Source organism: Cherax quadricarinatus, chromosome 29 (assembly GCF_038502225.1).
Source record: "Cherax quadricarinatus isolate ZL_2023a chromosome 29, ASM3850222v1, whole genome shotgun sequence".
Classification (NCBI taxonomy): domain Eukaryota; kingdom Metazoa; phylum Arthropoda; class Malacostraca; order Decapoda; family Parastacidae; genus Cherax; species Cherax quadricarinatus.
The window spans coordinates 23,984,331-24,006,131 of NC_091320.1; the positions used below are offsets into that span (position 1 = coordinate 23,984,331).

At 39.5% G+C, this 21,801-nt stretch overlaps 1 protein-coding gene across 1 annotated transcript in view; it reads left to right on the forward strand.

Annotated features, from left to right (window-relative positions):
* Pdi (protein disulfide isomerase) overlaps positions 1-21,801 on the forward strand; it is a 42,541-nt gene that overhangs the window by 10,424 nt on the left and 10,316 nt on the right. The window contains 3 exon segments of the mRNA XM_053779211.2: positions 10,357-11,135; positions 11,354-11,530; positions 14,406-14,651. Coding sequence (XP_053635186.2) covers positions 10,357-11,135; positions 11,354-11,530; positions 14,406-14,651 — 1,202 coding nt within the window.

Sequence of the window (21,801 nt, forward strand, 5' to 3'; positions counted from 1 at the left end):
CACTGTTTTTGCTGAATTCCACCAATGCTACCATTTATACATCCTCTCCTCATTTAACCCTTAACCCCTTCAAGGTCCAAGGCCCAAATCTGAAGTGGTGCCCCAGTGTCCAAGAATTTTAAAAAGTCATTTTTTTTTATGAAATGGTAGAGAATCTTTTTGTGAAGGTAATAAAACAAAAAGTACGAAATTTGATGGAAAATTGACGAAATTATCCTCTCGCGAATTTTGATGTGTCAGCAATATTTACGAATTGGCGATTTTGCCGACTTTGACTCCCATTTTAGGCCAATTACATTATTAAAGTCAACCAAATTCTTAGCTATTTCACTAGTATTACTTCTATTCTATCGATTGAGCACAAGAAATCGCCAAGTCAACCGTTTCAACTACAAATTAAAGTGATCGGAAATTGTTAATTTGGCTAATTTAACACAAAGTTCAAAATATTCCAATTTCAAAATAGGGTCCAGAATAAACAATGTAGGTATTCCTGGAACTAAACTAACATTTCCTCTGTTCATTAGTTATGTTTTGAGGCTTTACAAAGAAATTCCATTTTGATTTTTTATTCACATAATGAATTTTTATTCACACCAAAAAATAGAAGATTTACTGTTATGCAATATTGTAATAATTGTATAAATATCACCATATTTGTGAATGCATATTAGACCCACCAGCTGGTGTGTAGTAGACGTGTGAGGTCGTTTGTTTACTCTTGAATATCGGCAAAAATTTAACATTTCTGCTACTTTGAGCTCAGTTTAAAGTAATTTCCAGTGCTAAAACCAATCAAAATCATCTATTTCTGTAATATGTCTTCCATTCTATCAAATGAGACAAAGAAATCACAAATAAAACTATAAAAAACATATGAAAAAACACTGCAAAGTTGCTGTTTTAATCGAAAAATCATGATTTGTTTTTTTCTCATACACAACGTGCTGCAGGATCTGTTTTATGTGGTGCACACATACCACATAGATGTATTCTCTCATATCTAGGCCCAAATGTACCACTCAGTTTATCAGAGTGAGCTGAGCTCATGACGTAGATCTACAGTTTGGACCCTGAACGTAAAGCCGTAGATCTACGGGACGGACCCTCAAAGGGTTAAACTGTCCAAGCAGATCTACGTTCATATGCGTAGTGCTCCAAAAGTAGATCTACGTTTTTTCTATATATTTTCAAATACTATAGCAAAAAGTACATCAGTTTTTTTACACGTTTTCAAATTTAAAAAAAAAAACTTTTTTACATACTTTCATATGTTGAAAAAACGTAGATCTACGTTTGGACAGTTTAAGGGTTGACAGTTCCATTTCCAAGACCACATCTGTAAATGTTGCCGAGCAGGAACATTCTATAATGGTAGTGGGTTTGTCAGCCATCTTTGATATTTTTAATGTCATCTGTGCACCATTTATAACATTTTTAGTATATTTTTAAATGTTTATACACTAGTGTACCATATGTTGTAATAAACAGAGCTAGGAATTCGCAAGAACAGGCAAAATATTCACAAACACTGATCTCTGGCCGAAGGAGACTCGAACCTACGAACTTTGGAACAAGGTACGCAGTGCTTTACCATCCGTACCACACTGGACCAATACCTTGTCGCCCAGCTCACCCTAGACATTTTGATCCTAGGCAGCCAGCTTTCAGGCAGAAGGCTTACAGCTTTCCATCTCATCCCCTGCCTGAAAGTTAGCCGCCTTGGATCAGTCTAGTGTGAGCTGGGTACCGAGGTATTGGTCCAGTGTGGTACGGATGGTAAAGCACTGCGTACTTTGTTGCAAGGCTCAAGTCTCCTTCGGCCAGAGATCAGGGTTTGTGAATACTATTTTGCCTGTTCTTGTGAATTCCTAGCATTAAAATCTCTAGTTGGTCAATGCATGCAGGGGATAAGATGAAAAGCTGTAGGCCTCCTGCCTGAAAGCTGGCTGCCTTGGATCAAAATGTCTAGGGTGAACTGGGCACCAAAGTATTGGTCCAGTGTGGTACGGATGGTAAAGCATTGCATACCTTGTTCCAAGGTACGTAGGTTCAAGTCTCCTTCAGCCAGAGATCGGTGTTTGTAATAAACAGAATAGAGGAAATTAGCTCTTAATGCACATTATTTAGGCATGCATGCTGGTCAGAGCCCGTTGTCGGTAAAAGAGTATGTCGCTAAGTGTGAAGAGGTTGTATACAATTCCAGAATGCTATTCTGTGATTTGATGAAGGTTGGGTGGGTGGGGAGGGGGGGGGGGACATCAGATTAAGCTTAAATAAAGGAGATGGGGAAGGTGGAATTTTGCCTATTGGCAACTCTACTTTAGTTTTGTAAAGTACAATAATTTTAACCCTTGGTGCCAATGTAAAGAATGTCTTGGCAGTGCTGGTGAAGAAAGATCACATCATGCCTGTTTTCACATTTGGCATGACATGCACGAGTGGCCTATACAGTGTGGATTGGGTGTGCAGTAGATGTGTTATATTTTTTCACACTGGCCAATTCCCACCAAGGCAGGGTGGCCCGAAAAAGAAAAACTTTCACCATCATTCACTCCATCACTGTCTTGCCAGAAGGGTGCTTTACACTACAGTTTTTAAACTGCAACATTAACACCCCTCCTTCAGAGTGCAGGCACTCTGTGTGTTATTGATAAAAAAAAATCCCAGCCTGCTAAGAACAATCTCCAATTGCAGAAGTCTTCAAAAACTAGTGGATCATATAGCTTCTTAATTTTTAGCCCTGCAGCACTTTCAGGGTTAGTTTTTTTTTCTGTATTCCTATTACTGTACAATGTTAAAATTTAAATTGCAAAACTGATTGTATTCATTATGAAACTTTATCTATATAAAGGCAAACTAATTGCTGTATTGAGTTTGTGCAACAATGCACAAGTCACTTTCCTGTTTTGCTTAGTGAATTTTACTCCTTTGCTTCATCCTTAAATTGATTTGTGCTATTGTTGACCTTGACAGGATTGTAACATATAACATTGTATGACTGGCTGCATACAATGTTACAAAAAAAATATGGTAATTTAATTTGATTTCTTCAAATTTTTTTTTAGGAAAGTGTGGATGCAGTGTAATGTCATTTTTTTCCCATCTCCCACTTTTAGCTTAATATTTTGCAGGTCATTCTTACCCAAGTTCCTTGCACCAATGTCTATTGTCTTTGAATTTTAACTTTCGTAAATGTTTTTACTTGTTAGTTTATTCATACTAGTCATAGAATACCAAGTGCCAGATGTGCTCTAGATGGTAAATGTCCCAGCCCATGGAAATATGTTTTGCCCATGTAATGGGCTTTATCAAGTCAAACAGATCTACCCAGGTAGATCTGTTTGACTTGATAAAGCCCATTACATGGGCAAAAGGTTGTCAATCACATTATACTGCATGTGTTTATATTTCCACGTTTATTTTGTTAGTGGGCTGGATCTGTGAAGGTCCTGCCTACTGCAGTGTTCCTCCTCTTATGTTAAGTACCCACGACACCAATCATACCCAGCCCCTCCCACTCGTATGTTTGTCCAATTTCTTAAAGCTACCCAACGTTCTATCGAAGTTAAAACCTTGTAGTTTCAAATTTAGGTTGGATAAATACACGAGTGAGAGGGGGTTGGATTTGAGTGGGACTTGCACGCGAGTAAATAGAATTATTAAAGCTTATTGCTTTGGTAGTGTTTATTCTGTTAGTGGGCTGGCTTTGAGAAGGACCTGCCAAGTATGGGACAACAGGCTTGCTGCAGTGTATTATTATTAGTATGTATGTATAATAATAGTAATTATTAATTTAGGCAAGTGGAGCACAGATCCAGTTCCCTTGATAAAGAGCCCCTCACAAAGGAACCTCCCTTGTGGGGAGAGTTCGCATCCTGAAATATCGTTCATATCCAGAAGCAAAAAATTGAGTGACTTCGTATCCTGAAAAATTCACATGGTGGGGCATTCGTAAGCAGAGGTTCCACTGTATTATAGTAATTAAATGTATACTATATATTCAGAAGTGCACAGAAGTAAATTCTTTTACTGAAGTTAAAACGTGTGAATTACTTAACCTTAGAAAAAGTAATTCATTGAGGGATGGTTTACATTACTGTTTGTATTCATGGATGAAGGTAGTTACTGATAGGGGGCAAAGCAAGAAAGACATTTGCTCTGCTGTGTTCACTGTGAGTGCCACACATTCCTGTGCTCTTGTCCTGATAGTTGGTGATTGAGACACTTCTGCAACATATGGGAATCTTTTAGGAAACGTTTTGCCACACAGTGGCTTCATCAATCCAGTGCAAAGTAGAAAGGTGCAAGGAGAGTAGTAGTTTGAGGTAATCAGTCCCTTGGCCTGGAGTCGGTGTTCAGTCCATCACTCTTGTAGAATGTGCAGCATAGGGCCATAGACGTGGCTTGTATACTGTAGTCCGGTGAGGCGAAGCAGGAGGTGGGGGGGGGTCATAGTGGTACCACCCACTAGTCTAAGTTGGTCTTCGTCCAAAGGTTGGACAAGTTTGAATTCTTTGTATCAAGATCCCATGATGCAGTGTCTGACAGTTGTGATAGGTACTGTATGTAATTTAATTTCCAAAAGTGCCAAGTGACCTACAGTTGGTACTCTATAAATATCACAACTTTTCTTGTAGGTGAAATATTTTGTGAATCTTGCTTTATCATGGTAATGGTATGATGGTGGTTGTCCCCAATGTTGTAAGGGGTGCCTCCTTATATGGATGACAGGGTATATTGCTTGGTATCCAACCCCAGAGAAGGCCTTAGTCAACAGGTGGCCATTGCCATTTTTAGCTGGATTTTTGCCAGAAATTGGCAGTCCATTTTACCAGTTTATCCTGCTTGTTAGTCTGTTTCCAATGATCTGGGGATGGCCCTCAACTGCCATACATCTGAAACTGCTCAAAACTGATGCACTGCAGGCACTGGGTATAGCATCTTAGTTGCTTTCTGCACCTGGGGAGTGGATTAGCGACTCGTGCTCGAAATGTATGCCACTCCAGAATTTAGTATGGCTGCCCAGGCCTACTTCTCGGCATCTTCCTGCTGCTTGTGCTGGAGCCTATCCACTAGATTTGGTTTTCCACTGAGGCATTCTATACTTTGTGTAGTTGTGATATTTGCAAATTTTCCCTGCCTCTATTGGAGTTGAGCCTGCTGTAAAACTTTATAGTTTGCTGCACACCTGGTAAGCAGGCTTCTGGCGAGTTGGGACCCTCAGATTGTTACTAACCATAAAAATTATTGTTAAAGGCAATGCTCCTGTAAATCATGGACAGTTTCTACCATTAATGCTTAGTCAAGGTTTATACTGAATGGCCAAGAGTGCAGGTTTCAGTGCTTGATGAACATTGATCTGTATACTTTGGCATACAAGAATCTTTGAAGCCAATATTTTTTTTAAGTTCTGAGGCACTACTTAGACCTTGAGAAAACATCTTTTCACTGGAAAGATTTCACTTTCAGAGAAAGTCCATGGAATCATCTGGCAGCAGATGTGATTTCGCTGACTGCCAAATAACTGGAGCATATGGATGTGCTAAAATGCCTAGAAGGGGTGAAATTTCAGTTCAGTACATGCTGCCATCTTTTGGCTCAAATTTGTTTGAATGTTCACATCTCCTTTGAGCCCCCTACCCATGCTTGGGTTCATTGCTTTATTCTTTTTAATTACTGTGATAGTTTTTAACTTTTGTGCAGAATTCATAATGTACATTTAAAATTTCTATTGCTAAATTTCTAAATTTACTAAAAATTGGTAACTAAAGAATTAATGATTAAATCTGAAAATGAAATTTTCCTGCTGCCTCTCCCTTTGCCTTTTGTTTTTTATGCAGACTGGGATGAACCTAGTACTGTACTCAGTACTGTAGTTTTAAAAACTTTTCAAAATAGGTATGTATACTGTATTTACAAATGGAATTAAAAATGTTGGTTTTTGTATAAATTAACTGCTCTCATAGTACAGGAACAGTTTTCAGATGGTTTGGCACCTTTTTTAGTTCAAACAAAATTAATACCTTAGTTTTTTGCCAGACTAGTTTACTGGGCAGCCCCACATGATTTGTACTACACACTTGCTTATCTTGTTTACATTGCTGGTAGTGATGCCTTGATTTTAGGGTATTTTAACATTTAACCCTGGCTAAGGCTAATATCTCATTGCCTGTAACTATTAAGTTTATGGTTGTCAGGTGAATTAGTGCTACAAAATGTTCATTTGTGATAATAGCTAATTTAATTTTTGTTTGATGCATGAAAAGATTAGTGAAGTCAGAGTGCACAACACAACTTTACCATGATGAAGCATTTAAAAAGATAGCAAAGAATGTCATAGCAGTAGACATTCATCTGAAAATCTTGTGGCTTCAACTTACCCAGATCTCCTCCTTTCTTCACTAATAAATGATGAAATGGTTAACTATGAAATGGTAATCCTGACAACTCTCAACTTTCCAGACCTGTGACTAGCCCTACAGTTCCAGTAAAATTCTAAAATTTACCACTAGGAGTGGTAGTACTGCAACATTCTTTTTAAGTACAGTAATAAACCTGTTTCATTTGTACTTTTTTAATGTTAATTTCTAGAGTCCATGATGTACTGGAAGTGTTGTTCAGTTATGTGACTGTAGTTGATCTAAAAGTAAATATTCTGGCATTGCTTAGGAACCAAGGGTGCTGGAAAATCTGTTGTACAGTGGACCCTAGTTTCATAAGGCTTGTGCTTCGTAAGTTTCAGCTTTCAACTTTTTTTCGTCAAAATATAGCCATATGGTTCATAATTTGGCTCGTCATTTGTCTCTCATCCAGAAAGTGTACGAGTGGCTTCCAGCGTGTGCCCCAGAGGCACCCCACACACTGCTACCAGTCAGTGTGGCATTGTTTATTGGCAAGTGACCATCACTCCACGTGTTCATACAATACATTTTGTAATATTCAATTCTTTTTGGTGCTTGCAACTTCTAAATAAGCCACAATGGTCCCAAAGAGCTTCTAGTGCCAGCCCTTTGGTAGAGGGTGGTAGCGGTAGTGAGGGTGGAGCTGCAAGAGCTCTCTGGACAGTTTTGTGCAACGGGTCCAGTGACTCGAGCTAATCCTTGTGGCATTAAAAACAGGGAAGTAACCCTGGATAAGGACTTGGTACCTAAAATCTTTATGAAAGGGGATTTCCCTTCCAAACAATAATGTAACTTCTCCATCCTCTCCTCCTCCTGTCTTCCATACACCAAGAAGCCTTCAGTGAAGATAAGTGTGAAGTTATTCAAGTTTTATACATACTGTACTTGGTCTCATTGTTTTCTGTGTAAATCTATAGAGTAAAAAAAAGTTTAACCCTTTCAGGGTTGGTGCCGTACTAGTACGGCTTGCATGCCAGGATTGGTGCCGTACTGGTACGCATAAATTCTAGCGCCTTCAAATTTAGCGTAAGCTGGTAGGCCTACATACGAATTTTTTTCTTTAAATTTCCAACCCTGAGAACAAGTTTAGGAGAGGGCCTGCCAACCCTGAAAGGGTTAATAGTTTTGGGTGTCTGGAATGGATTAATTGGATTTAAATTATTTCTTATGGGGAAAATGGTTTTGCCATTCGTAAATTTCAACTTCCGTTACACTCTGGAACGGATTATGAAATTTGAGGGTCCACTGTACCTGTAATACAAATTTCCAATTTAATTTGATGTGCTTGGGTCTAACTACTTCTGTATAAAGCATAAATATGAAATTTGTAAATTTAGTTGCATAATGTAGGGGTAAGTGCCCGATTCTTTTTATGCTCATTTTTGCACTTATATTAAGAAATGACAGTTTGATAACCAGCTAGATGATGCAAAAGGCAGTGAAGTTACCATAATTTTTACTTTCACCATTAACTATTTAATATGGTTTACACCAGAACCTGGTCATGGACTGGGCCATGGTGGACATTGACCCATGGGACACCCTCCAGGTAGGGCATAGATGATTTGGAGCAGCATCTTGATGAATTCTTTAACAAACAAGGCTTAGGAAGTCGCCCAGGGTCACCTGCATGCAAGGAACAATCTGTTTTTGTATCTTGTGTGCTGCACTCTAGGGATGGGACTAAAAATTTTTGCCAATAGATACTCAGGCTAAGGCCTCTGCTGCTACCATGAAAATTAGCAGATGCCTGCCAATATTTTGGCACACCCATACTACAGACTTTAGTTTGCATTTCAGACTGATGAAAAATTAGTGTTATTACCTAAACGTCTGAGAACATGTGGACTTCTTTTATTATTGGATTTTGTCACTTGTTGGCTTACTTTTATATGTACTTAATTGTTTGTATGTAGTGCTAAAGAAATGCACAATTCCAGTGAAGTCTAAATCCCACTTTTTTTTTTTCTCACCATATATGTACTTTGTGCCATTCATTCACTGAATTTTTACTATATATAAATATGCTGCATTATACTGATTTAAAAGGTACCATGCAAGGAAAGCAGGACTAGTGCTAGTCAGTGTGAAATTTAGGAAAGTTGTTTGAAATTACTAATTTAATGGGATTTTTTTTTACTGATATTGGTAGGGTATGTAAAAGAAGAAAATTAAAAGTGAATACAGGGAAGAGTAAGGTTATGGTGATGAAAGATTGGATATCAGATTGGAGGGAGAGTATGGAGGAGGTGAATGTATTCAGATATTTGGGAGTGGACGTGTCAGCGGATGGATCTATGAAAAAGGAGGTGAATCACAGAACTGATGAGGGGAAAAGGATGAGCGGTGCACTTAGGAGTGTGTGGAGACAAAGAACTTTGTCTTTGAAGGCAAAGAAGGGAATGTATGAGAGTATAGTTTTACCAACGCTCTTATATGGGTGTGAAGCATGGGTGATGAATGTTGCAGCAAGGAGAAGGCTGGAGGCAGTGGAGATGTCATGTCTGAGGGCAATGTGTGGTGTGAATGTAATGCAGAGAATTCGTAGTTTGGAAGTTAGGACGAGGTGCGGGATTGCCAAAACTGTTGTCCAGAGGGCTGAGGAAGGGTTGAGGTGGTTCGGACATGTAGAGAGAATGGAGCGAAACAATGACTTGGTGTATCAGTCTGTAGTGGAAGGTAGGTGGGGTAAGGGTCAGCCTAGGAAAGGTTGGAGGGAGGGGGTAAAGGAGGTTTTGTGTGGGAGGGGCTTGGACTTCCAGCGGGCATGCGTGAGCGTGTTTGATAGGAGCGAATGGAGACTAATGGTTTTTAATACTTGACGTGCTGTTGGAGTGTGAGCAAAGTAACATTTATGAAGGGATTCAGGGAAACCGGCAGGCCGGACTTGTGTCCTGGAGATGGGAAGTACAGTGCCTGCACTCTGAAGGAGGGGTGTTAATGTTGCAGTTTAAAAACTGTAGTGTAAAGCACCCTTCTGGCAAGACAGTGATGGAGTGAATGATGGTGAAAGTTTTTCTTTTTCGGGCCACCCTGCCTTGGTGGGAATCGGCCAGTGTGTTAATAAAAAAAAAAAATCCCTTTTTGCATATTGTATATCTATTGCCAGGTGTTAAATGTGTGTATACTATATATGTACTGTGCAAGCACTTGTCAAATATTGAACTATGTACTTTTCCTTCCTACCTGTAGGGTTCCTGCGGAGAGTTCAGGGATGTCTCTTGACTTGACCAATTAATCCTATTAAATTGTTAATTTTAACTTTATACTGTTCATTACTGTTTTTCATTCATGCTCTGTTTTTATTAATTTTGCCTATTAATGTTCTTGTAATTCATTATGCCAAATAATGACCCTGGGCAATGTGCTTGTCATGTCACCCACAATACCATACTTGATTAATATTCTATGTTCTAATCATTTGCTATAAATTTTGGGACTGTTTGAATACAATTTTTAAGCATTTCCAGTATTTCAGCTCTTGGTTTCCCCATCCTCTTTATGACAGCTGCACTGCTGCATTTCCAAAAGTTTGTTGCCAATCTTTGTGACTTCAGGTCATTTTGTCTTTCAGAATCATAATCATGAAGCTTGTCATTTAACTATTCAGTAGTCTGTTCTGGCCACACATGGGATGGCAATCTTTAATGTTCCTGGATGATTAGATCAGGTGGAAAGTCATCTTGACTGCCCTCCTGAGTATATCCTATTAAATATAGATTGTATGTAGTTTTAACATGGTTTTTAGACTTTAAAATTTACTTCTGTATAGTATTTAGGTTTATTGGTATGCAATCCTTTACCCACAAGTAGTGCCAGTACCTTCTAAAGTATTTACTGAACTACATAGTTTAAGGTTTTTTAAATTTGTTTGGGGTATAAATTATGGTATTTGGTTGCTTGTTAAATGCTAGCTGGATTATGTATTAATAAACAAAAAACTTAATTGCAGATGCCCCATGGTGTGGTCACTGCAAAGCCCTTGCTCCTGAATATGTGAAAGCTGCAGCAAAACTAACAGAACAAGAATCTGCTATTAAATTAGCAAAGGTAGATGCAACAGAAGAAACTGAACTTGCTGAAGAACATGGTGTCCGTGGCTATCCCACCCTCAAATTTTTCCGCTCTGGCAAACCCATTGAATACAATGGTGGTCGCCATGCTGACGACATCGTTAATTGGCTTTTGAAGAAGACTGGTCCTCCTGCAAAGACGCTTGAATCTGTGGAAGATGCCAAGGCATTTATTGCTGAAAAACCAGTGGTAATCATTGGTTTCTTTAAGGATCAGGAATCTACTCCTGCTAAGGAGTTCTTGTCTGCTGCATCTGCCACTGATGACTTTCCATTTGGTATTACATCTGAAACAAAGCTTTTCTCAGAATATGGATTGGAAGGTGATGGTGTGATTTTGTTTAAGGACTTTGATGAAGGAAAGAATGTTTTTGAAGGAGAGGTAACAGAAGCAGAGTTGACAAAGTTTGTAGCAGCAAATTCATTGCCTTTAGTTGTAGACTTCAACCATGAGACTGCTTCAAAGATCTTTGGAGGTGAAATAAAATCCCATCTTCTAGTTTTCTTGTCAAAGGAGGCTGGTCACTATGACACGCACTTGGAAGCGTGCAAGGGTGCTGCTAAAGGTTTCAAGGGACAAGTTTTGTTTGTAACGATAAACACTGATGAGGAGGACCACTCTCGCATCTTGGAGTTCTTTGGAATGAAGAAGGAAGAGGTAATTATTTTTTGGTTCCTTTATTAAATTTAATTATAAATTCAATTTGCATATATTGCAAAGAAAGCTGACATTAGAGTATTTTTAATTAAAATTTCTCGTTTTTAAGCAATACGTACTATTATACATTCACAGAGCCTCTGGAAAATCTGAAATGATTAACATGCTTGAAATGAGCAGCTCCTTGAAATTCAGTTTTAACTCTTAATGTGACTTAGGTTCCAGGCCTTCGCATCATAAAGTTGGAAGAAGATATGGCAAAGTACAAGCCAGAAACGTATGATCTGAGTGAGAGTGCATTAGTTAGCTTTGTACAGAGCTACTTGGATGGAAAGTTGAAGCAACATCTTCTGTCTCAAGAACTTACTGACGATTGGGACAAGGAGCCTGTCAAAGTGAGTTAATACGAACTTTCTATGAAGTTCTCGTAGATTTGATATTGTACCTAAAATAAGAATGGAGTTAGAAACCTCACTTTAAGACTTAAATTTAATGGCTTTCAGACTTGACAAAAGTTGTCTGGAAACTGTTAAAAGAATTTTATTGGGTATGTTGAATTATACATGTAGAACTTCTGGCAATTTTTATTTTGTAAAGGTTTGAAAAATTGGTGGCTTTCGGTTCAATATAGGAATTGCTATACAAGTGTCTTCTTGCCTGTGCTTCACTTAGACTCCAGGACTGAAGTAATGGAACGCCTGCTTAGGGATTAATTACCTCATCTACCTCTTCAGTCTTCTGTTTATTCATCTTATAGTATTAGTAAAGCCACTAGTCAACAAAACCACAAAATAAGATACCCAGATGTTACACATGTCTAATCTAACTTTGTATTGTGTACCACTGTTATATCCAATGTAATGTAAAAAATAGGGTTAGAAAGTTGTATAGAGCCTATAAATATTTGTCTAGAAAAAATTCTTGATACCTTACATTGTAGATTTGGTTGCTTGTTAACCTAATGCCAACATCTTAATCACCTACCAGCAGTCCACCTAACACCATTCTCCACCATCACTTATTGCCAGTTGTATTTTGTATTGTGGCTCCTACCACCTTCACAACCTGGCAGCTCTATCACCCCCTAAAATATTGCCCCTTTTCAATCCTCGCCCAGGAGTTTCTAACGGCACAGGAGACAATTTTCCGAGTGGGAATCGACCCAAATTAAATTTTTGTAAAGTTTAGTTGCATTGACACAGGCTAGTCTAGTGTTCTAATTTTGGAATATGAAAGTTTAGTGTTCTGTTTTGAGAGGGCTATCTGTAGGCGTTTGTCCACTTGCACTTTGCTGCAGGAAATTGAGTTTTGCCTATTAAGTTTGGTTAATGCTGATGATCCTGACTGTACAGTGTGCTAGTTGGTAAAAATCTGTTTTGATGAATGTGGTAAAATATATACTGTTTAAGCCATTCAAATGTAATGGTTTAATTTCCATGTGACTTTTCTTCCACCAGAAGTTAAATAGTATTGTAGTGGTTATGTATATCAGCTTAAAATTTTAAATTTTCTAATTTCTAAATATTTTACTTTGACTGTTCTTGTAAGGTCAGTTTAAAATAAGCAAGTTCAAATTTTATTTTTCCCTGGTGTAAAGCTATACAAATTGTACGGTAATCTTTAATGCAGTTTCACTGGTTCAATAAATAAGTGCATAAGAATTCAAATTTAAATTGCCATGCCATTTGATCTGTTAAGTGGGTTTGACAATTTACCCAGTGTGGGTGCCAGAGGAAACTGGGCATGACTTTCTGCATATACCTTATGCAGCACTAATAAACTTGGCAGATGCCAGAAATGATATAATCTCATTACTTAGATCAAACTTAATTGCTACTCATTCTTTCCCTTGGCATTGTAAGACCCCCATCTGGTTGAACATAGCCCAGTAATATAACTTGGCTAAGTTAAAATCCTTTAGTTTTGGTCTGGCAAATTCATGTTTCTTCTATGTAAATAAGTTTTATGCTACAGCAGGTATGTCAGGGAAAGGGTGGTACTTCATGGCAATAGAACACCAGAAGATTAGTGTTCTAAACAATGACATTAGTACAAATGGTAATATTAGATGTAAATTTTGTAAATAAAACTTAGTGGTGTAAAGTATTTTTGGCTTAAAGTTGCATAGCTTTCATGTGTAGGAAATAGGGATTCTAAACAGCAGATAGTGAGCTGTGAGATTTATAAAATGTTATGGTCTATTGGGGGTTTGATAAGCTATATTCTTGAATGCCAGTGAAAGATAGATTCCCATTGGTTTAATATACAGGGCCAGAATAGTAGCATTTAGGCAAACTAGGATGTCTAGAGGTCGTAGGGTGAGGAGATCAGAGGTGTATAGCCATCTAACGGAAAGAGCATTCCAAGGATTGTCGGGCCTAGATTGCCATATGACAGTTATATCAGTACTGAGCCAATTTTAGGAAAGGAAAAGAGCTTATGGAGCCAAATATGAATGGCTGCAGAGGGCAGGCTTGTAAACCATATAAGAGCAGAAATGAATCTTCTGCAAGCACATGCTTCGTATAGGGAAAAGTCAACACTTGCCTTGTCCTTGTCCCACCCTGTAGGGAAAAGTGTTTTGCATGGTATATAGTTGATTTTTCAACTTCATTTTGGTGGGCATCCTCTTTCAGGAAATACCACACCTTATTAGAGTAAAAAGTTAATTTGCATAGTGTAATACTGTATGGTAGCTAAACACCAGGAGGGGAGGGAAGATTCAGTATGATAAATTACACATGTGCAACTCTTGGGTATCTTTATTGAAGAAACATATTGCCGCACAGTGGCTTCATCAGTCCATACAATGGACTGAAGCCACTGTGGCGATACGTTTCTTCAATAAAGATACCCAAGAGTTGCACATGTGTAATTTATCGATGTGTTGGTTCTCTGAACCATTCATCTACAAAGATTCAGTAAAAAGTATGGGTGCCAAGTTAGTCACTAGGCCTGGTCCTTTCTCCCCCATGAGATGGTTATGTACCAAATGTTTTGTATATTAGAATTTTGTAATTTAAAATTGATGAAGCTACCACAAAGGTGCCAAGTTACTCTGTTACATAATAGTTTACCTTTTATCAAATTTTAGCTGAAAAGTACACAACCCTCTGTAATGTTCTTATGCAAGATATTTTTTTTAATTTAAAGTCGAGCACATTTCTTGCAGCTTAGAAAAACTAAGTTCACAACTAGAAAAAATAATTTTAACTTTATCCTTCATTATAATAAATTCATTGTTAATTATCAGTTACATTATATTAACAGGTTCTGGTAGCATCTAACTTTGATGAAGTAGCTTTCAATAAGGAGAAAGATGTCCTGGTAGAGTTCTATGCACCATGGTGTGGTCACTGCAAGCAGCTGGCTCCTATCTATGATCAGCTGGGTGAGAGATACAAAGACCACGAAACTATTGTTATTGGCAAAATGGATGCAACTGCGAATGAGCTGGAGCACACGAAAATTCAGTCATTCCCTACACTAAAGTTATATAAAAAGGAAACTAATGAGGTTAGTTTTCATACCATAATTAAAACTTTAAATTTTTTGCATCTAATATGTTCATGACTGTTAAGTCACTTGATTATTTTAATAGAAATGTTGAGGAATTTGCTTTAAGATACTTAGAGTATTGTATCTTTGTTTTTCTCGTGTTAGACAGGTTTCCGTAAATGATGCCAATTCATATAATGGTAGAAAATTCCAGCAGTGAGGGTAAGGAGGTGTATATGCTGTTGAGTGGAACCTTTTTTGAAGACTATTTACAGTGTGCTTTATAAAATCAGATCCATTTTCCCTTCCAAACCAGGGAAACCACTTGTGCTCTCCCGCCTATGCTACTGCTCGGTGTTGATAGTTCAGTTCAACACACTATTAGAGCTGGAATGGATTTACTTCCTGCAGTGCCAATAAAACATTTGAACTACTAGGAATGCCTCAGATCCTGAATAGGTACTCTTCTGGATACATGTGGACAGTACTTGAGGGCCTAGTCTTAAACCTAGACATTACTGTAACCCCATACTGGAAGGAGAGATATGGAAATGTAAAAACCCAGTGAAAAGCAGAGGCATCCTGGGCATAGTAAGAGCACTTTCAAAATCTGTGGGCTGGGACTATTAGCTTTTCTACCAGTAGATATTGGATATAGTGTTAGAATGAATATAGAAATCTTGGAAAATCATTACCTCTGCTAAGTACCAAATCAGCCAGGCTGTGATGGATGTGGAGGGAGGGGGGGGGGCAACAATAACAGCCTTGTTGACCAGGCAGTTGACTAAAGTTTTGCCCCAGGTCAGGCTCTGGGAGCAAGATGTCTAGACTGGCCACTGGACAAGTTTTAAATGAAGGTTCCATATAACTGCATATCTATACATAGGTATGCATCTTTTCAAAAGGAAAAAAAATTGGAATGGTGATAGTCAACAAGGCACACACCAATGAAAGTCTTAACAGTTAGGCATTAGGGCATAAATAACATTGGTGGTATTTATATTTATTATGCAGTTGCAAATGTTTTTGATGCTTATGAATGATTCCAGGCATAATGTTCTTTCATTGTCCATTGATGTTTTACTATATGTAGGTATTTTGGAAAGTTTAATTTTTGTATCCTATTCCAGTCCTTACATCTTGCATAAGTGCCACTTTCACCCATGGACAGTGGTTGGTTTGTCCACTTTAGCCATTTTCCCTATAACTGTAACCTTTTCTAATTTCACAATGTGAATACAGTAGGGCCCCACTTATACGGCGGGTTCTACCTAACACATTCATGCGAGCTTCCTAGAAGTCTTAAGACCCTCTCACACTAAACCTCCTAAACTTTCCTAGGATGACCCCTACCTTACCCTACCCTACCTTCCTTCTACAGATTCATACACCCTCGTTCTATTTTGTTCCATCTTGAAATGTCTGAACCACCTCAACGACCCCTCTTCAGCCCTCTGGATAATACTTTTAGAAATCCTGTACCTCCTAATCTCCAAGCTAAAGATTCTTGATCATATTCACACCACACATAGCTGACACATCTCAGCTGCCTCCAGCCTTCTTGTTGCAACATTCATTACCTATGCTTCACACCCATATGAGAATTGGTACCACTACTTTCATACATTTCCCTCTGCTTCCATGGATAATGTTCTCGTCTCCACAAATGCCTCGGTGCACTACTTTTCCCCTTACCTTGTCAATTCTATGGTTTACCTCATCTTTCATAGACCCATCTGCTGACTGTCTACTCCCAAATATTTGAAGACATTCACTTCCTCCATACTCCTTCCTTCAAATCTGATATCCAGTCTTACATTACCTAAATTTTATCCTCGTCACCTTGCTCTTTCCTATAGTTTCCTGACTTGACATACTCGTTTAATGATTGCTTGGACTTGCAACCAGCTCTGACCAGCATGCATACCTAAGTAATGTTTTATTTGATTTCCCCTATTGTTTATTACAATATACTACACTACTGTATAAATATTTAACAATGTACCAGAAATATTATAAATGGTGCAAAGGTGACATAATACAATATCAAAGATGGTTGACACAAACCCACTACCATTATACATAGTATGCTCCAACCTACTTAGGAACAGAACTTCGCCGTTAACCGAGGAGAGACTGTATTCACTCATTTTTTCTTTTATGTACCCTCAAATTTGTCCACCAACCTCTACAACTTCTCTCAAAAGATTAAATATAAATAAAATTCTGGATATGCCACAATTAACCCTTTCAGGGTTAACTACGTACTAGTATGGCTTGCGCACCAGGGTTATTGATGTACTAGTGCGCCTAAATTCTAGTGCCTTCAAATCTGAGAGAAAGCTGGTAGGCCTACATATGAAAGAATGGGTCTGTGGTCAGTGTGCACAGCATAAAAAAAATCCTGCAGCATACAGTGCGAAATGATAAAAAAAAATTGAGTGTTTATGGTTTAAAACAGTGACTTTGCACTGTATGTTTGTATGGTATTTATGGTTGTATTCTAGTTTTCCTGGTTTCATTTCATAGAATGGAAGACACATTACAGAATTGAGATGATTTTGATTGGTTTCACAATGAAAAGTACCTTGAAATTGAGCTCGAAGTAGCAGAAATGTTTGATTTTTGCCAAAGTTCAAAAGTAAACAAATCATGCCACACGTCCAATACACGTCAGCTGGCGAGTCTAATATTCTTTCACGAGATATTATTTATACCATTTCTACACTAATGCAGTAGTCTGCATACCAGTAAATCTTCTATTTTTTTTTTTTGCGAGGATAAAAATTCAGTGGAAAGCAAAAGAAATGTATAGAGGGGCCTGGGGATGTGACTAATGAACAGAGGAAATGTTATTTTAGTGCCAGGAATGTCTGTTTATTCTGGACCCTATTTGGAAATTGGTATCTTTTGAAATTTGTGTGAAATTGGCAAAATTGTTAAATTGACCACTTTATTGGATAGTTCAAATTGGTAAATGGGTGGTTTCTTGTACTCATTTGATAGAAAAAAAAATAATAATGGAGTTCTAGCAAAATAGTTATGATTTTTGTCGACTAGTACACTGGAATTGGCCGAAAATAGGGCTCGGTCGGCGAAATCACCAATGTGTAAACATCGTCGATACCGCTAACTTTGCAAGAGCATAATTCCATAAGTTTTTCCATCAAATTTCATACTTTTGGTATCATTATGATCAGGAAAAGATTCTCTACCTTTCCATAAGTAAATTTTTTTTTTTTTTCCCCAAAAAAAAATTTTCGATCTTCAGAACAAGTTTAGGAGAGGACCTCTCAACCCTGAAAGGGTTAAGAGGCATAGCAATGTCATACTACCTCCCACTTTATGAGCATAGTATCTTTAAAGAGTTCCGAGAGTTTCACTACTCTGGTGCTTGCCTGGTCAACCAGGCTATTGCTGTTGGAGGCCTGCTGCCCCACTTGTCCATCACAGCCTGGTTGATTTGGCACCTGGTGAAGATACTTTTCCAGTTTCCTCTTGAAGGCTTCACTTGTTCCAGTAGTGTTTGATATATTTTGGGAAGATGTTGAACTCCCTTGCCCCTCCCTCAAACCCCTTTTTGGGATGACCCCTACCTTTTGTTCTTTCATGCATTCATACAGTGAGCTATACTAATCCTTCCTCTTCAAGGGGGGGCTCCTTGGCATGGTGAAGAGGCTCTTGGTCTGAGGAATTAGCCCTGTCGGTCTTCTTCCTCAGACCGAACCTAATTACCCCCCATTCTCCCCTCCCCTATCCCATCCTCCCCTTTTTCCATTCCTCCTCCTCCTCCCCACCCCTCCCTTTTGCCCTTCCTCTTTTTGGCCTTTGGGATTTCTCCCACAGGCGAGCTAGTTCCTAGGTAGGGGAAAGGACGCCGGGGTCCATCCCATTCCATTGAGGTTCTTGGCGGTGGCATAGTTTGCCGTGGAATCTGGATTGCCTGGGGATGTCCCAATCCCTCTCTGGTATCCCGGAGTAGCTTTGGGTGTCTTTCGGGCGACGGGTGTATCTCTGGAAGCCACCTTTCGGATTCCGGGGGTGGTGGCCGAAGGAGGTATGCTTTGTGGCGGATATCCGGCCGCCCTCTTTTGTCCACCAAGGTAGCTCGGCAGATGTGAGGTTGCTATCCCGGATTGCTGGTTTACTGGCATGAAGGGTAGGGTATGGCACAGGTTCCATGCTGCATCTGCGCTACTAGCGGTGTTGAGGTCCTCTTGGGCGCGGAGGGAGATTTCCGGCCCTTTCATTCCTCCTGGGAACTATTCCTCCCTGCTCCCCCCTTTTTTTATTCTTTTTTTTTTTTTTTTTTTTTTTTTTTTTTTTTTTCTTAACCCTTTGAGGGTCGACAGGCCCTCTCCGAAACTCGTTCTCAGGGTCGGCCAAATTTAAAAAAAAAAAAAATTATTTTCTCTTATGAAAAGATAGAGAATCTTTTCCTGATCATAACGACACCAAAAGTTTGAAATTTGATAGAAAACTTACGGAATTATGCTCTCGCAAAGTTAGCGGTCTCGGCGATGTTTACGGATCGGCGATTTTGCCCACATTGAGCCCCATTTTTGGCCAATTTCACTGTACTAGTCAAGAAAAAACATGAATATTTCGCTAGAACTCCATTTTTTCTATCGAATGGGTGCAAGAAACCACCCATTTATAAATTCAACTATCCAGTACAGTGGTCAGAATTTAGCAATTTTGCCAATTTCACACAAATTTCAAAAGATGCCAATTTCGGAATAGGGTCCAGAATAAACGAGAAAGATATTCCTGGCACTAAAATGACATTTCCTCTAGTCATTAGTCACGTCTCAAGGCCCCTCTTATATTCTTTTGCTTTCCACTTTGAATTTTTATTCTCACAAAAAATATAAGATTTACTGTTATGCAGACTACTGCATTAGTGTAAAAAATGGTATAAATATTATTGGTGCACTTGTGAAAGAATATTACTCACCAGTTGACGTGTATTGCACGCTTGGCACGATTTGTTTACTTTTGAAGTTTGGTAAAAATCGAACATTTCTGCTACTTTGAGCTCAATTTCAAGGCACCTTTCATTGTAAAACCAGTCAAAATCATCTCAATTTCAGTAATATGTCTTCCATTCTATAAAATGAGACCAAGAAAACTAGAATACAACAATAAATACTATACGAAAATACACTGCAAAGTCGCTGATTTATTAAAAAAAAAATGGAAAAAGTTTTTTTTTTTCTCATTATGCACCGTGTGCTGCAGGATTTTTTTTAGACTGCGCACACTGACCACATAGACCCATTCTTTCATATGAAGGCCTACCAGCTTTCTCCCACTAGATTTGAGGTCGCTAGAATTTGAGTACTAGTACGTCAAAAACCCCTACGCGTAAGACGTACTAGTACGACGAAAACCCTCAAAGGGTTAAAAACAAAAAGCAAAGGAGTAACCTAACCATGGCAGCCCTAGTCCATGAACCCACTACCCCCAGGCCCCTTCTTGATACCGCACCCCATTCTGACCCTGCCTTGTGTTTAGATCACTCTTCGGACACTCCTGATGCCCCTGTACCTCTTGCTGGTGCTGTTTCCTCACCCATTTAAGGTACCGGGGCTTCGACTGACTCCTTCGATTTGTCTGAACTCCGCTCTCCTTTGACTATGCTTCCGGCTTCTCCCTCTACGGTACGGCAATTTTCGAATCGCCCGCCCATTTTACGCCGGACCAACTCCGGTCCTACTCCTAAACGCCAACATCAATCTCCTGATGCTCCTTCGTTACCTTCCCATTCTACTTGGAAAAGACCGACACGTCAAGCATTCCCTCTCCACGCTCAGTTTCGGACCACACAATGGACTAAATTCTTTAAGACCGACTTCTGCCTACCTTTCTGACCATAGTATTGGCAAAGCTCCCCTGCGTCATGTTGGTAGAGATATTTCATTTCATGCTCTCGAGCGGTATGCGCATCGTCACTGTCCAGAATGCTACCCAAGCTCATGATCTTTCTCTCCTTTCGAATATCGATACTACTCCTATCACTATTGAAAAACATCTTTCTCTCAATTCTTGTAGTGGTACTGTCATTCTGCCCCATACCATAGTCCAACAGAATTTCCAGTCATGTGGCAATGACATTTTTGAACAGCTGGAACTCCAGGATCTCCCAATCCTCAAAGTAGACACTTATGTCCTTCCTGCCCGGGGGCGGAGACGTTACCCTTGCAATGTGACTCGTTTAACTTTTGACAGCCGAGAACTCCCGTCCTCTGTATGTCGCGGGACATCGGTTACAAGTTCGGAAGGTGATACTTACACCGCAACAATGTAGAAATTGCTGGCGTTTTGGTCACCCAGCGAAATATTGCAGATCTATGGCCGAATGCCCAGTCTGTGGTGCCGACGACCATTCTAATACATCTTGCAGTCAACCTCCATCTTGCCTTAATTGTAATGAAGCTCACCCTTCGTACTCCCGCCGTTGCCAGGTCTACTTAAATGAACGTGAAATCCGTTGCCTCAAAGAGGCAGAAGGTCTCCCTTATGCTATGGCAGTTACTCATCTCCGCCTCCAAGGGAGACTACCCCGTGTTTCTTATTCTCGTGTTTCCAAACATCCCCCCCACTTCTGGGGTCCCATCTTCTGCAGCCTCCTCTGTTGTTACCCCTCCCATAGCCACTACGGCATCTAATCCTTTTGCTGTCCTTGGCTCTGATGTCCCAACTACAACTCGGTCTGTTCTCACATCTTCGCGTCCTTCCTCACAAGCCCCAGTATCGACAAGACCTCATACGACACCTAATACCAATCGCCCCTCTACTTCTCAGAAGTCCAAAAAATCCACATTGCTCAAATCATCTTTGCCCCTTCCTTCCCTTCTTCCACCTCCACACTTTACCTTTCCAGTCTCTGTACCTAGTTCTTCCCCTCTCTCTGGCTCTATTACAAGTGTGGAGATTCACCCTCCTCCTCGTACTATGCCTTCCACCCCCGTCCCCTCCCAAGTTTCTCCCTCTTCTGCCACCTCCCAGGTTTCTGCCTCTTCTGTCCCCCCCCCCCCCCCCACACTTCATCTCCAGTTTCTTACACTCTTCCCTCCCCCTCTACTTTGGTACAGTCCATTACTGTCCCAATCTTTACTCACCCTCCTCCTTCTATCTCCAATAGGTCTCCCATACATCTTTGAAT